The sequence below is a fragment of the Gavia stellata genome, chromosome 1 (genome assembly GCF_030936135.1).
Source record: "Gavia stellata isolate bGavSte3 chromosome 1, bGavSte3.hap2, whole genome shotgun sequence".
NCBI lineage: Eukaryota > Metazoa > Chordata > Aves > Gaviiformes > Gaviidae > Gavia > Gavia stellata.
In genome coordinates, this window is record NC_082594.1 from 91,664,731 (window position 1) to 91,678,446 (window position 13,716).

Sequence of the window (13,716 nt, forward strand, 5' to 3'; positions counted from 1 at the left end):
TAAACCAAGAATGAGAAAAAAAAACTGGAAAGAGCAACTGTCTGAGCAGTAAGGAATGGTCTTCTAGACGTTCTAATTTCACTTTTCCTGCTTAGTTTTAATTATTAACTTGCTCTCAATACTTGAAGCTGAAGGCCTTTTTGCAAAATGCCAGTGATGTCCTCCTTTTTAATTGTCTATAATGAAATAATTAACATTAGATTACAGTTAACCACCAAACCCACTAAACTAGCAATCAGCTGAATTCATGGTGTCTAAAAAACCTCAGCAAGCCACTTGTGGGACAGACAAGTTGGAAAAAAAACAATTCATTTAAGAACACCAACACTTTTCTCTTTCAGGTCATTTGTGTTAGTCCGTGGGAGGACTTAGCAGACCTACAGATGATCTATTGCCTTTCTGGAAGTGATACAGGTACTAGCCTACAGATGTACCTATTCAAGTGGTGGGAACATTAAGTTTATTCACACTTATATTAAGAGTTTTAATGAATATGTCCTTGAAGTCACACATATCCATAGATCCTTTTAGTTGAGTACTGTATTACTGATGCTACCCTCCCCTAAAATAACTCAAGAACTCTTTCCTTTTTTTAATACTAAAATAGTTTCTCAAAAATCACAAGAGTATGTTCACAAAGGTGGAAATGATGAATCACACCATATTCTGGGTAACATTGTTTTTTCAGCTCATCCTACCAGCATTTTTGAAAGCATTGCATAACCAAGACCATCCTCTTACAAAGTAAACCACAAATATTCAGTACCCTCAGATGACTTCTCATCTTGGATCCATGTGCTGCACAAAAAGTATAGTCAGCTGAGTGGCGAACAAAGGTGAAAACTGGAATGTAAGCAGCTAAGATGACTTTCAAGATGTCCTATTTGTAGCACCTTCACCTGGCATTTGTATTTATCTCTTTTTATATTTTTTCCTATATGTTGCTGAAATTTCATCATTGTTAGGGGCATTAAGAAGAAAAAATAACACAGCAATGTTAACTGATGTCATTGCTGATAAGCTTGTGTGATGGTGCGCTTCGTGCCCCCACCCTGTCCCTTATTTCCCATAACTTTGCTCAAGCGGTAACAACCAGTGTTGGTCGTAATGGATGTGTTTGGTCATGATGGCTGTGTCTGGCTTGGGGTGGATTTGGGGGAGACGGATGGCAGCGCAGTGGCCGGGGCTAGTTTGGGCAGTGTGCCCACCTGGCTGCAGTGCTGGTTGATGTCTGACTCAGGCCAGAATTGGAAGAGACTGACATCTGTAGCTGCTATGCAAATATGAATATGTGTCAATCATCTTACCCCATAAATAGTGAGCAGCCCAAGAGCCCTGTGGGCTCTCCTGCATGGCAGCGAGCTGCATGACAGGATCTCCCCTTGAGTGCGGACGCCTCTCAAGGTTACGCCTGCCGCAGAGATCCCTTATACCTTGATATTGAGAGATTCTTCACCGCGACAGATCCTTGGTAAGTGGCTAATAGCTTGCTAAACTTTGTAAGCTTCGCAAACATTATATCTTGGATTGATTGCGTGCATGTGGTCCTTTGGACGTGAACCATTGGGCGGGTCTGGGACTGGGACTGGATCTGGCCACGCCTGGGCTCCTCTGGGTATGAGTTTGGAGGCCAATGGGGTCCTCTCTGGGCCTTGTGACTCAGCAGGAGGGCTCCCCGACGTATCCGGCTTGCCCTGTCCTCTGTGCAGTGGGTAGTCGGGTGTGCCTTGCCATCGAATCTTGTTAAACCACTGTTGCATTTACTATCAAACTTTATTAAGTCACTGTTTTATATCAATAAACATTCTGCTGTTTCTCTCTTACGAGTGAAGTGCATCACTCCATCCGTGACAGCTTGAGATTGTATTTTGTATGTAAATATTTGCTTGAGAGTGTAGGCAGTTAGTAGAATGCCTTTCAAATAGGTAACCTATCTTTTATCTATCATCATAAAACAATCCCTCTCCCCCAAACGGCCTTTTAGGTGTATGTTTTAATATGGGTATGTTAAGGGATGATATTTAACCAAGTAAAACATGAAACAACAAATATCTCAAGTTAAACTCAGACCATCTAAACCTTGCCAGAGTAGTATTTGCACCCTTTTTATAGTCCTTTTTTGAGGGGTGCTATTTTGTTTAAAGTAATGGTAACAGAATGAACAAAGAAAACAAAAAATACTTTAATCTTTTATCTGAAAACAACTCTTAGGGAACTTCAAAGATATCCATATTTTAAACACAAAAGCCTTAACATTCTTGCATCACAAGCAGCTAATAAAGAGTTTTTCTTTAGAGTCTGCCAGTGTTACTAACTCTGCTGGAGAGTAACTTCTAAGAAGCATGGAGTGCCATACTGACAAAGTGAGACAAATTAGTTTAATGAAAATTAAAGAGTTCTTGTACCCTTTTGTCTAATGGAAAAGACATTAGGACCCCATACAGAATTCAGACTTTCCAGAAGAGTTCTGGATTAAATGCTTTTTTGAAAACTTTTTTTCTCCTCCTATTCAAAAAAATAGTCAACAGAGCTACATTAGTTCTTCAGAAAAACATGCTGACATATAAAATTACTTGTTCCTTAACATAATCTTGAGTGTGATACCTGAGACTGCAGAGACTAACTTTCATTCAACGTGAATAGTTCTACTAAGTAAAAGTGCTTAAGTCCTTACAGAATTAAAAACAAGCAAAGTTCTCAAAGACAACATGCGACAAACACCTAGACTGAAAATTTACCTTTTTAAATAATAGAGGCAACAAAGATAAAAATGTATTATCAACATCTCTCACAAAACAAAATATTTTCCCTACAATTGCAACATTTTCCAGCAGTCTTTGCAATTTTAAAATTTTTAAAATGAAAAAATTGCATCAGAAAATGACATTTGACCATTGTCATCTTCATCTGAAGTCTTACATTTGCAATGATTTCTGGCTCACATCCACACAAATGCAGGTCTATAGCCAGGACAACAACTGCAGGCACAGACATGTAAACAAGCTCCCCATACACACAAGATTCTCATGGCCACTTACATTTTTAATTTAGTTGTTTCACTGTGCTCAAAGAAAGTGTGCCTGCACAAGGAACTATAATAGCTGTTCATATGCATGGAATTATACAGATTTTAGGAATGTGGGCCAACCTTCAAAGCAATAGAAGAATGGAAAGGAAAAGGCTGAGTTTGCTTGGAGAACCTAGAAGATGGGAATGTTCTTTAAAGTACAACATATTGTGAATTCTTTCCTTCTTGACTTCAGCAGTCGAAGCCTAAATGAGCAAATAAGCTCTTCAGAGGTGGCTCCCAGAAAGGTCTAGCTACTGAAACCAACTATGAATCTTCAGTATAACTTAACACACTTCATACTCCTGACTGTTGCTGATGTGTAAATGCAGTTTTTCCTCACCCAGAATGCAATTCAATTGTAATGCAAAGGTGATTACTTCCACAAGTGCCATAAAGCAAAGTAGTATTTGGACAGGTACAGTATATTAAGAAAACCTGTCTCCAGCAGAATGGTCAAGCTCTTTCTGTGCAGGCAATAAAATTATACTTACAAACATTATGTACAGATAATATTTACTTTCTAAAAATTGTATTTTTATAACGAACAACCATTGATAAGGTGAGATTTGCTGCTCAAAGACCAAACCTAGATTATGACCTTTTTCACACTTCTAATTACTGTTATATTATGCATTTACATAGGAAACAGATATGCATCACACTTTTGCACTGTTTATGACCTTAGTTTGTTTGACCATTTGTATTTTATACTGTCCAGCTGACATGCAAATTCAAGGTATTTGTACGACTGGCTGCATTAGAGAATTAACACCATTCTTAGATAAACATGGGAGCTGGTATCTCAGACCTTTCAAATAGGTTGTCTAGAAGCTCAACTCCTTGCCACTCCTCTAACTCCCTACAACTTAAAGTAATAACAACATAATTCTAATTATATATTGATTCTTCACTGCCCATACCCTGTAGAAGGGAAAAAAAAGTTACTTTTTATGTTTTGACTGATGTGTGCATTCTGTATCTTGTCTCAGGAGCCAAAAAAGCATCTTGAGCAGTGAAACCTCTTAACACCTACTGTGCATCCTGAGTTCCATTGAAATTGAGCATAGGAACTGGTGGGCAATGCAAGTATTTGAAGATGTCTGTCAGACAGTGACGGGTTGGAGTCCTAACCAACTTTCAGAGTACGTTATGTAATTATTGTCATAATATATGCTCCACTTAAGAAAGATCTAAGTCCCTTTTTAGCTTAATATTTAAGTTAGTGACACTTAAACACATTTGGTGGATTCCCAGGAAAGGAACAAGTTTAAGCAAGTATTTATGTTTTATATAATTCACATAAATTATGAGTGTCCACAAAAAGAGGGAGTAACATAATACTACCATAACAAACATTTTTATGTATATTAAATTTTTAACGATTGCTTCCTTCATTTTATTTTTTCTCTTGAGAACACTTTAGTTCATCTGTTTGTTAGATTTATTTTTGTTAATACAAGCAATACAGATCGCTTTCTCTTTAATTGCCTCAGCCGAAATAATAGTTATTTCTTGCAAGGCCAACACTTCTAAAGAGAAGAGGAAGAGACCTGTTTACAAGTCATTCTGGTTTTTGTCCAACTGATCAGTTCATGTGCTTTTTAGTGTACTTTGCAGTATCACAACAAAAATAAAAATTAAAAAGTGGCAAGTGAAAAAAGTGAAGCAACCATCAAGCACTCACCAACTTGGCTATTAAAGGAGTTAGACTGTTATTAGTTATAGTTCAATGTTATAAAACAAAACAGTAAGGCAAAGGGTAAATACACAACAATCAGCTTCAAGTCTGCTTAAGCAAAACAAAACACAAGCTGGCAGATGTTGCCTTAATGACTAAAGTACTTGCTTTGGCTGAACTATTATGAACAGGCAAAGTGGAATGTTACTGCTGCTTGCCTGCCTGTTGTTTTACTGATCTGGTTCATGGAAAAAGGAGGTTTCATATTTTTTATGCTGACACACAATTCTGATATTAATGGCAGGTTAGAGGAAAACCAGTTCAAAACAATGTAAGCCACTCTTAATTTTTCTTTTTAAAAGAAAATATCCACCAAAAAAATAGGCCATTTAAATTAAGGGTATAGGGAAAAGAAAACAAAATCTTTAGCAGACTATTTCCTCTTGGCACTCAAGATATGTATAAATAGTGACAAAACTATTTCTAAAACACTGGAGAAATGTTCAAGACCATTATTTGGGATATATTTCTACACCACTGCAAGGTCACTGAGTCACCAGAGAACTACTTACTCATGGTCTAGATGAAAATAGCACTCACAGATATATCTGAAATCATTGCATACGCATCTCAGTGGAGAACTAGCCTTTCTTGGAGCCTGTGAAAACAGTTCATGTGTCTCCTTTCTACTGAGTAAATATTCTCTTATGGTTCAAAAGATCCCCAAAACCATAACGAAAAAATTTGGTTTGCTCTATGTAATAATCTGAAAGCTGAAGCGTAGAGGGAAAGAAAAACAAAACAAATTGTTATTTAAGTAATCCAAAGGCCCATGGACTCCATCTTCTCTTTCCGTAGAGCTGTTTAACAAGAGAAATCTAGGAGGTTCCTTCAAGACCTCACTCAGGAGCTGCTCCGTGAGCAAAAGGCCTGGGACTGCTCCAAACAAACCTGCAAAAATCTACAGGTGCAGAAAATCTTCCAAGTACAAATCGTTTGCTGACTTGATGCCTTAGTACGTCCATATTTATCAATGTCTCACAAAAGACAGATAGAAAAGTGATACAGCCATTAGAGAAGCTTATCAACTACTGTTTGTAGCATGCTTCTTTTTCAAGTTCCCAAATCATGTGAAGTCTTACAAAAATTATACACAAAACACTGAATAAAAAAATATTAGAAAGGTAGTAAAGTCATAGCATCAAAAACGAGGAAATTCTGGTTTTACAGTTACATGTTCAAGCTTAATCCTATCCTTTTGTACTTCTTAATGGAAAATGTTAATTCAGTCACCTAAACAGCTCTTTGCTAAGACATAAAATATTTGCTACAGTAATTCATTTAACACATGAGCCATGAACAAGTCTGTGGGTTTTGTAGAAGCTTGCAAGGAGTGTGTCTCTCTCTACAATTACCTGAAAGGAGGTTGCAGAGAGGTGGGTGTTGGCCTCTTCTCCCAAGTGACTAGTGACAGGACTAGAGGAAATGGCCTCAAGTTGCACCAGGGGACGTTTAGACTGGATATTAAGAAAAATTTCTTTACTGAAAGGGTTGTCAGACATTGGAACAGGCTGCCCAGGGAGGTGGTGGAGTCACCCTCCCTGGAGGTGTTCAAGGAACTTGTGGATGTGGCATTGTGGGACATGGTTTAATGGGCATGGTGGTGTTGGGTTGATGGTTGGACTTGATGATCTTACAGGTCTTTTCCAACCGTAGCGATTCTGTGCTTCTGTGATGAGGCGCTTAGGGACATGGTTTAGTGGTGGATTTGGCAGTATTTGTATGCTCTGTTAGCCTAGTACTTGGCTGAGTCATGCAACAATGGCAATTCTCGCATTTAGGCAACATTAGACACACCTGGGTTTGTGCTTGAAACATTAACAGATTTAAAGATTCACTCTTAGCTACAGTTGCTACCTGAGCATCCACAAGAGCTACGGACATATCCTGGACTTCAGGATTACAAAGCTATCTCACCAAATGGGGGTTGTAGTTCTACATACAGACAAAAGCAATTTTCTTCAGTTCTCCCGTCTAACCCTTTTGAGCTGCTGATTTTACTGGCTCATGGAGAATAGTTTTGAGCATTAGAGACCGAGCTTTTTTCATCCAGGAACAGGTGTTCCCCCCAGCCTGTTTCTCAGACCACAGAGAGCAAAACGTTTTTTCTTAAAAATATGGCTACTACTAATAAGGCTAAAATGGCTATTACTGTAACAGGAGAAATACAAGCAGATATTAACTGAATGTTTACACTAATTTTTCAGTTTAGTTATTGCTCTTAAAAAAAAAGCTTTGAAATTATTATGTGGCTTTCTTTTAGTGGACATCAATAGCATCTCTTCTCTCATTTGAACAGTGGCAAGTCTGCGTCAGAAAAAATGCTGTTGAAGTGACTCATTCATATGAATATCAACTTCATTAAAAAATTAAACAAAAAGTGGGAATAAATTTCTGTAGTCATCAGTGATTTAAGTACCTGCCATTATGTAAGATCTCCTGAATTTATTGTATATTTAACTAAACTGACTTTTCTGGCCTTGTTCATAGAATTTAATTAAAAACATGTTAAGATCTAATTCAGTTCTAGTTTCAGTTATAAGCTATAAAACTTAATTCAAGATACTGATTAAAACAAGTTTGATTTTAATTTTTATGTCTCTCATCTAATGTGTAATGATTTAAAACTCTTTTCCTACTATAAAGAAAGTAATTTTTCTTCTGCAATATGTTCTGACCTTATAGATTGCATATTGGATGATTCACAATTTGGAGGCAAGCTGCAAAAATAACTTTTAGTAAGGAAATGGTATCTAAACCAAACACTCCAAGACTGTGAAATGTAATCAAGAATGTGATCAAGCATCTAATAAAAACTTTCTTGACTAGAGATTTGCTTCAGAGGTACAGGATAACATTTCTACTTTGAACCTGCTTCAATAGGATATGTCTATCATTTTCAGATTCAGTTTGTAATTCAAAATCACTATGGTGATTGTGATGTGGAGATAGTACATAGAAATCTGAAACATTTAATTTTAAATACTTAAAATATATAACCTATCAACTGAAGTTAGTTGGCAACTGGTTACAGCGGAGGAAAATTGGCAGAAGGCAAAATTTTATTTGAGAGAATTAAACGGCATTCCAAAGACATATTTCTAAATAATATGACAGAAGAGTCGTCCTCATTCTTTCCTTTCTCACTATAATAATGTCATTTGCAAAAGTTACATCTTCTGTAATCTCCAACCAAAGCTGGACAATGAATGTCAATGAAGTTTAACAACAAATCTAATAGCAGAATTTATATCTTACCTCTTATTAATGGCAGCCCACGTAGCATTAATGTTATCTGTCATCAGTTCTACTTTTCTGGTGTCATCTGCTGAATAATCGCGGAGCAGCTTAAGTGCCATGTCATTTGCCACATCTACATTTATTTGCCATTGTCGTATTTCTTTTGAAAATTGCTAAAGTAAAAAGAGAAAGAAAAATAGACCTCAGATTACCATAAAATGACCACACACATCGTATGATTATTAGAGAAGGAGATGAACAATTTATACCATCAATATAGAAAAAAAAAGAAAAAGGACTTCCTCAGATTTACCTGGAACTGAAGTCAGAGTCTTTCTAAATGTTCAAATTCTTTTAGCCATAGGACCATAGGACTACTTCTAATCTCTGAGAGGACCATGCAACATAATCCTAAATGTCGGATAAAACATGACAGCTCAAATTGATAAACACTGCTTAGAATGTTGGTTATTCTTTTCTGAGACACAAATAGATGGATGCATTATTATGCACCATGCAGACCATCACTATTTGTGATGTTAAATTCTACTGAGATGGAAAATATAGTGAAGTAATATGTTCTATTTAATTTTCTTTTTTATACTGTGAAATAATTCTGAGATTTGAACAATTAATACCTGTGCTTTCACTTTTTTAAAATTTACTTTATTTTAGCGAATTGTTTATGTAATTAGTGCCATCTACTGGAACAGCCCTAAATCTGCAATACAGCAAAATACTACTGGTAAACCTATCAATATCTTTATAATGCTAATTTATGCTTCTTAGTATTAAGAAATCTTTTTAAATGTTGGTAATTCTTTTTTTTCCCTTTCCTCTCCTCGCCTCTCCTCTTTCTCCTCTCCTCTTTTTCTTCTCCTTTCCTCTTCCCTCTCCTCTCCACCCGGGACAGTTGTCTCACTACAGAAGCAAGCCAGAAAACCTGGAACACTCATTCAGCCAGCAACCAGCTCCCATGCATCTTTCCAGTTAGTCTTTTTCTCAGAGCAAATTTCCATATAAATGCACTGAAGTTGCATATTTAATCCATAATGCATAACAACAAATTGAAAGAGCAAAGATAATCGGTGGTCTATTTGTACTTTTGTACTAGGCAAAGACTACAACTAGCCAATCAAAGGGACAATGCAAGTAGGAAAAAAGTTTGTATTTGTAAATAGAAACAGTCAGTTGCATGTAAACATTAGAAGCTATCGACAAAAAAACCAAACAGTAAGGTTTGACTGTCTTTATTGTTGTGCTTTAATACACAAATCAGGAAATGTCTGTGAAGAAAAAATATTTTTTTCCCTCTCATTCTCCCAAAACAATATCCCTTTTGAAATCTTGTTTTGACTCAGATAAGGAATTCTCCACACAAAGCTGAACTTAAATATGTAATCCCTGATTAAAGTCTAAATACTAAGTAAAAATAAATACATTTTGAATATTTTGTGCACTTACATTTTCATCTCAGAAAGTTTGTAAGTTGATTTTGGTTAAGATTGGGACTGAAACGTACTTGACCTTTGAATAGCATCCAAGTGGAGTTTTTCAGGGTTTTGATTTTTCCCTCAAACTCTTACTTGTTAAGAAGCTGCTTCAACATCTCTAGGTCCTCTCCATAATTTAAAACTGAAACCATGTATTTCCTCTCTTTCCGGCGTTATTCCTTCATGAGAAGGCAGATCACCCAATTACTATGCAGCAGATAACTTCAGGTACTAAGACAGCAGCCTGATTATCTGTTTCAAACAAGGGATCCTGTTTCTACCAACCAAACATTAGGAGGAGGCTACTAACCCCACCTCCTGAAAACCATCTGAACATGTTGTGGTTAAGCTCACTTAAGCTGAAACTGCCTAAACAATTTTTTAAAGTCATTCCTGTGTGTTAAATACGGATTTGTAGTCAGGAGAGGTGATAATTCTGTGGAAAACCACTACCATTCCTTTGGAGAAGATATAGGCAGGTGGTTGTTTTGGAAATAGTCTGCCAATTGAGCTCCCTTCCTGTCAGAATTATATACAATAAATATAAAAATGTTAATATTTACACAAATATAATAAAATATATAAAACCAAAAATAAATAAATTCTACAGTAATTACAATTTCAGTTTTGTAGATTTTTTTATAGCAAGTATCTATTCTACATTTAGGTCTACCAACTTTATTATACTCTACCTTTCTCTTTGTTTAAGTTATGCATGCATACAGCTACTTTTTTCCAGCCAAAGAATCACAGCAGACTGACTATTCAATGCATTACATAGAAAAGTTAACATAATATTTTGTCTGTATTTTAGATTAATGGCCTGTAAACTTTACTTTGAAAATAAGTTCCTTTTGCCCAGTCCCATGTGAATATAAACGACCTTATAAAACCTTCCAAACCTGGTTTTATAATAAAAATACAGAAAGATCCATTACAAGGCTATTTCCAAAAGTGCTGTTCTCACCATTAATTTCAACATTAATCCATTAACTTCCTGACATTACAACACTAGATCATCACTCAGGAAAGAAATGATGAATATAGAGAGCTTTGCTGACAGAAACAATTTGTATTTTCTACTTTATTGGAAATTGGTATGTAATTTTTCAAGAACTTTAAGGAATGCATGCTTTGCTTCAACTTTGCTCTGTGCACAGACACCGAGAACAAAAAGTTGTGGTAAATGTTTTAATTGTCTGTCTCACTGGAGGGCCATTAACGCCTATCTTACATGATTATAATCAATATTTTAGAATTAAATTCTTGGCATTATTTTTTTTTCTCTTTTCCCTTTTATATTTTTAGGTCTCATTTATCTTCTAGCTACTTAAGAACACGTTCAATTTTTTTTAAAGGAAAATGCTTCATTTTGACACTTTTTAAAGCATTCTCTTTGTTTTGTCTATGTCATCACTGGAATTTGCTGAGTTTATTAAAAGCCTTAAAGAATTAAGGCTGTGCATTTATCATGTTACTGAGGTATAAATTTTTTTTTAATTTTTAATTAGAAGAGACTAGTTTACGTTATTAGGAATAAAGTCTGTGTAATTAAGGATCCTTGATTAAAAGCAAGTAAGGAAATTAGAGCTGGGCTTTCTTCTGTCCCAGGATTGCCCAGTGGAACAAAATAAATCACACACAGAAGTTCAAATATAGCAATATTTATGTACAGCATCATCTAGTTCTGAGCATGTAAATCCCCACATTGAGCAGGTGTGTATATCACAAATCTGGAAAATCAGGCTGTCTTTCTGTCTTTTTGCTGTGTATCTAGAGCACGTTTTATTTATATACCTAAAGAATTTTTCTTTTAATCAAGGAATTCTATTTCAGGGTCTGCATCATAGTCAATGACATTAACTTCATTGTTAATTGTTTTACTACAATCAAAGCAGTATGTCAGCCATGGGATAATAAAAATCCACAAAATGCTGAGACTGCACTTCATCCTATATTGGTACACAGGGAGTGGTAAAAGAGTACCTAGTAAGTTACCCCCCCTGCAAGAAGACGACAAAGGCAAGCAAGATAGCCTCAGTCTTATCCACAAATCCAGGGCATAAAGTTCACCCCCCAGGCTATGCCAGTGGAAGGTTGCCTGGCCTCTTGAGTCCCAACAGAGCAGGGGATGTAATCAGGCTGCTATTTAATTTCCTATTATTTAGATGAACAAGAAACAGATGGTCAATGAAGGAAAGGAATGGAATCTTGTCTCCATCCTTCCTCCTCTTCACTTTGGCCATCCCAACTAAACTGGAAGAGAGGGAGAAGAAATGCCTCACTAGCTCTTACAAAATCAAGGAGCCAAGGAGTGAACTGGCAATCCTAGAAGGTTTAATTTTTTTTAACGTAAGCTCAGTATCGTATTAACAAGAGACTAGTTTTATACTAGCTTATGTTCAGATGACTTGGGGACAGAAAGGAGCTGAAGTGTGACTGTGTACTATTTATACACCTATAACCTTCAGCCTGCTGAGTTAACCATCTGCAGTCATCGCTTAATAAACAATAACAAACAGGACTTTAATGGGCAAAGACTCTTATTGGCCAGAATGCCATATTCTGATTCTCCATACCTAACGCCAGTACTTAGAATTTAGTTCTCAAATATCGAGCTAAAAAAATAGAATGAAAAAATGCTTTAATCCTCAGCAAATTAGCTGTGAATTAACTTCTGATTCAAAGGAATAATATTTTTAATTATCAGCCATACGGTACTTGGTTACTTTTCTTTTAAATGTCAGAAACAAATGTGTAAAATTCTATTATAAAAACATCATTGGCCAAATGGAAGCCAGTTACAGATTTTTGTTTTATGCTGGCATTGTAAAAAAATAAATAATCAAAAGACTGGTATTGCTGAGCTTACCATTTACTTGTGTGTAAGCACAACAGAAAAGCATTAACAGTTAAATGATTAAAAGTTCACTTAGAGGAGAGGGTAACTTTTGCATTGATTCAGCTGTCTTTAGGCAGACCTACAATGTTTAACAAACAAATCAGAAGAACACTTGGTGACTACTTTCTAACACCAAGCTGTGTTGAGATACAAAGCTGACAAAATGAATATGTCTGAAGAATTTATTTAAGACTCACACTGACCTCTCTCAACACAAATGAATAGAAATGACAGCTTTATTTTCATCAGCATAACAGCAAGCCAAAAGACAGCATACTTACTCTACATATTCAGGGGACAACATCAAAATATATGTGTTTGGCACAGAAGCCTGGAAAGCATTTATTCTGAGGACTTGATGTATTTCTAGGTCCTTCAGTTTAGATAATGCTATACAGAAGAAATATAAAGCTGCTAAACTCAAAAAATATTTCCATTTTCCTTAGAATTCATGACCCCTTATCTCAAGCATGAACACAACAGCTGATGCTGTCACATCTGAGAAGCTTTCATGAGGGATTTGACACAATAGGAATTACTGGCAGACAAAGAAGGCTGGCACAAAAGAAAACAAAAAGAAGGAAAAAAGAAAATAACTGCCTCCACCTCCGTTCTCTAAGACGGAGTTGAATTTCTTCCCAACTTGTGGGAGAAAGGCTAGGCAAAATCAAACAAATGAAAGTAAACAACCCTGCAATAGTAGAGCTTGTTGATGTTCATCACCAGGGCACAGCAAATTAAGATGGACTAGCTGTGACACTGAAATTATAATTATAGGCTAATGTCTGTAGCTTGACACAACACATCTCATTGAATCCAGACTGGCATGGGAATGGCTGAAGATACTGATAGCCCAAGTACTTAATCTCTTTTAAAGAAGGAGTGAAAAGAATCTGCAGGTATCCTTCCAAAAACTCTGTTGATACAGAGATACATTCCATGAATAAGTATACAAGCATACTTTCTCTATAACTTGGGGGATGGAGGAGAAGAGGGCATATTCTTATTTCTCTCCTTGGAGAAGGTTGATCCAAAAAGCCCATAATTTTTTCAAAAAGCATACACTCTTAGATGAACCTCATATAAACCTCATATAGTCTGGTAAAAAAGTGGACATAAAATGTATTTCTCAAACTATATTTTCAATTATTTTCCTAGTTCATTAATTTGTGTTCGAGACATAAGACACTCCAACACAATGACGTAAGGTTGTGTTTGCACAGAACATTTTTTTTGTTAATTGAGTCTCTGCAGAGCTGGGACATTGACTTTG

General features: G+C 36.1%; 1 protein-coding gene across 2 annotated transcripts in view; it reads right to left on the bottom strand.

Annotated features, from left to right (window-relative positions):
- DMD (dystrophin) overlaps positions 1-13,716 on the bottom strand; it is a 907,831-nt gene that overhangs the window by 267,859 nt on the left and 626,256 nt on the right. For both annotated transcript variants that reach the window (XM_059827200.1, XM_059827195.1), the window contains one exon: positions 8,067-8,221. In XM_059827200.1, coding sequence (XP_059683183.1) covers positions 8,067-8,221 — 155 coding nt within the window. The remainder of the gene's footprint in view (positions 1-8,066; positions 8,222-13,716) is intronic.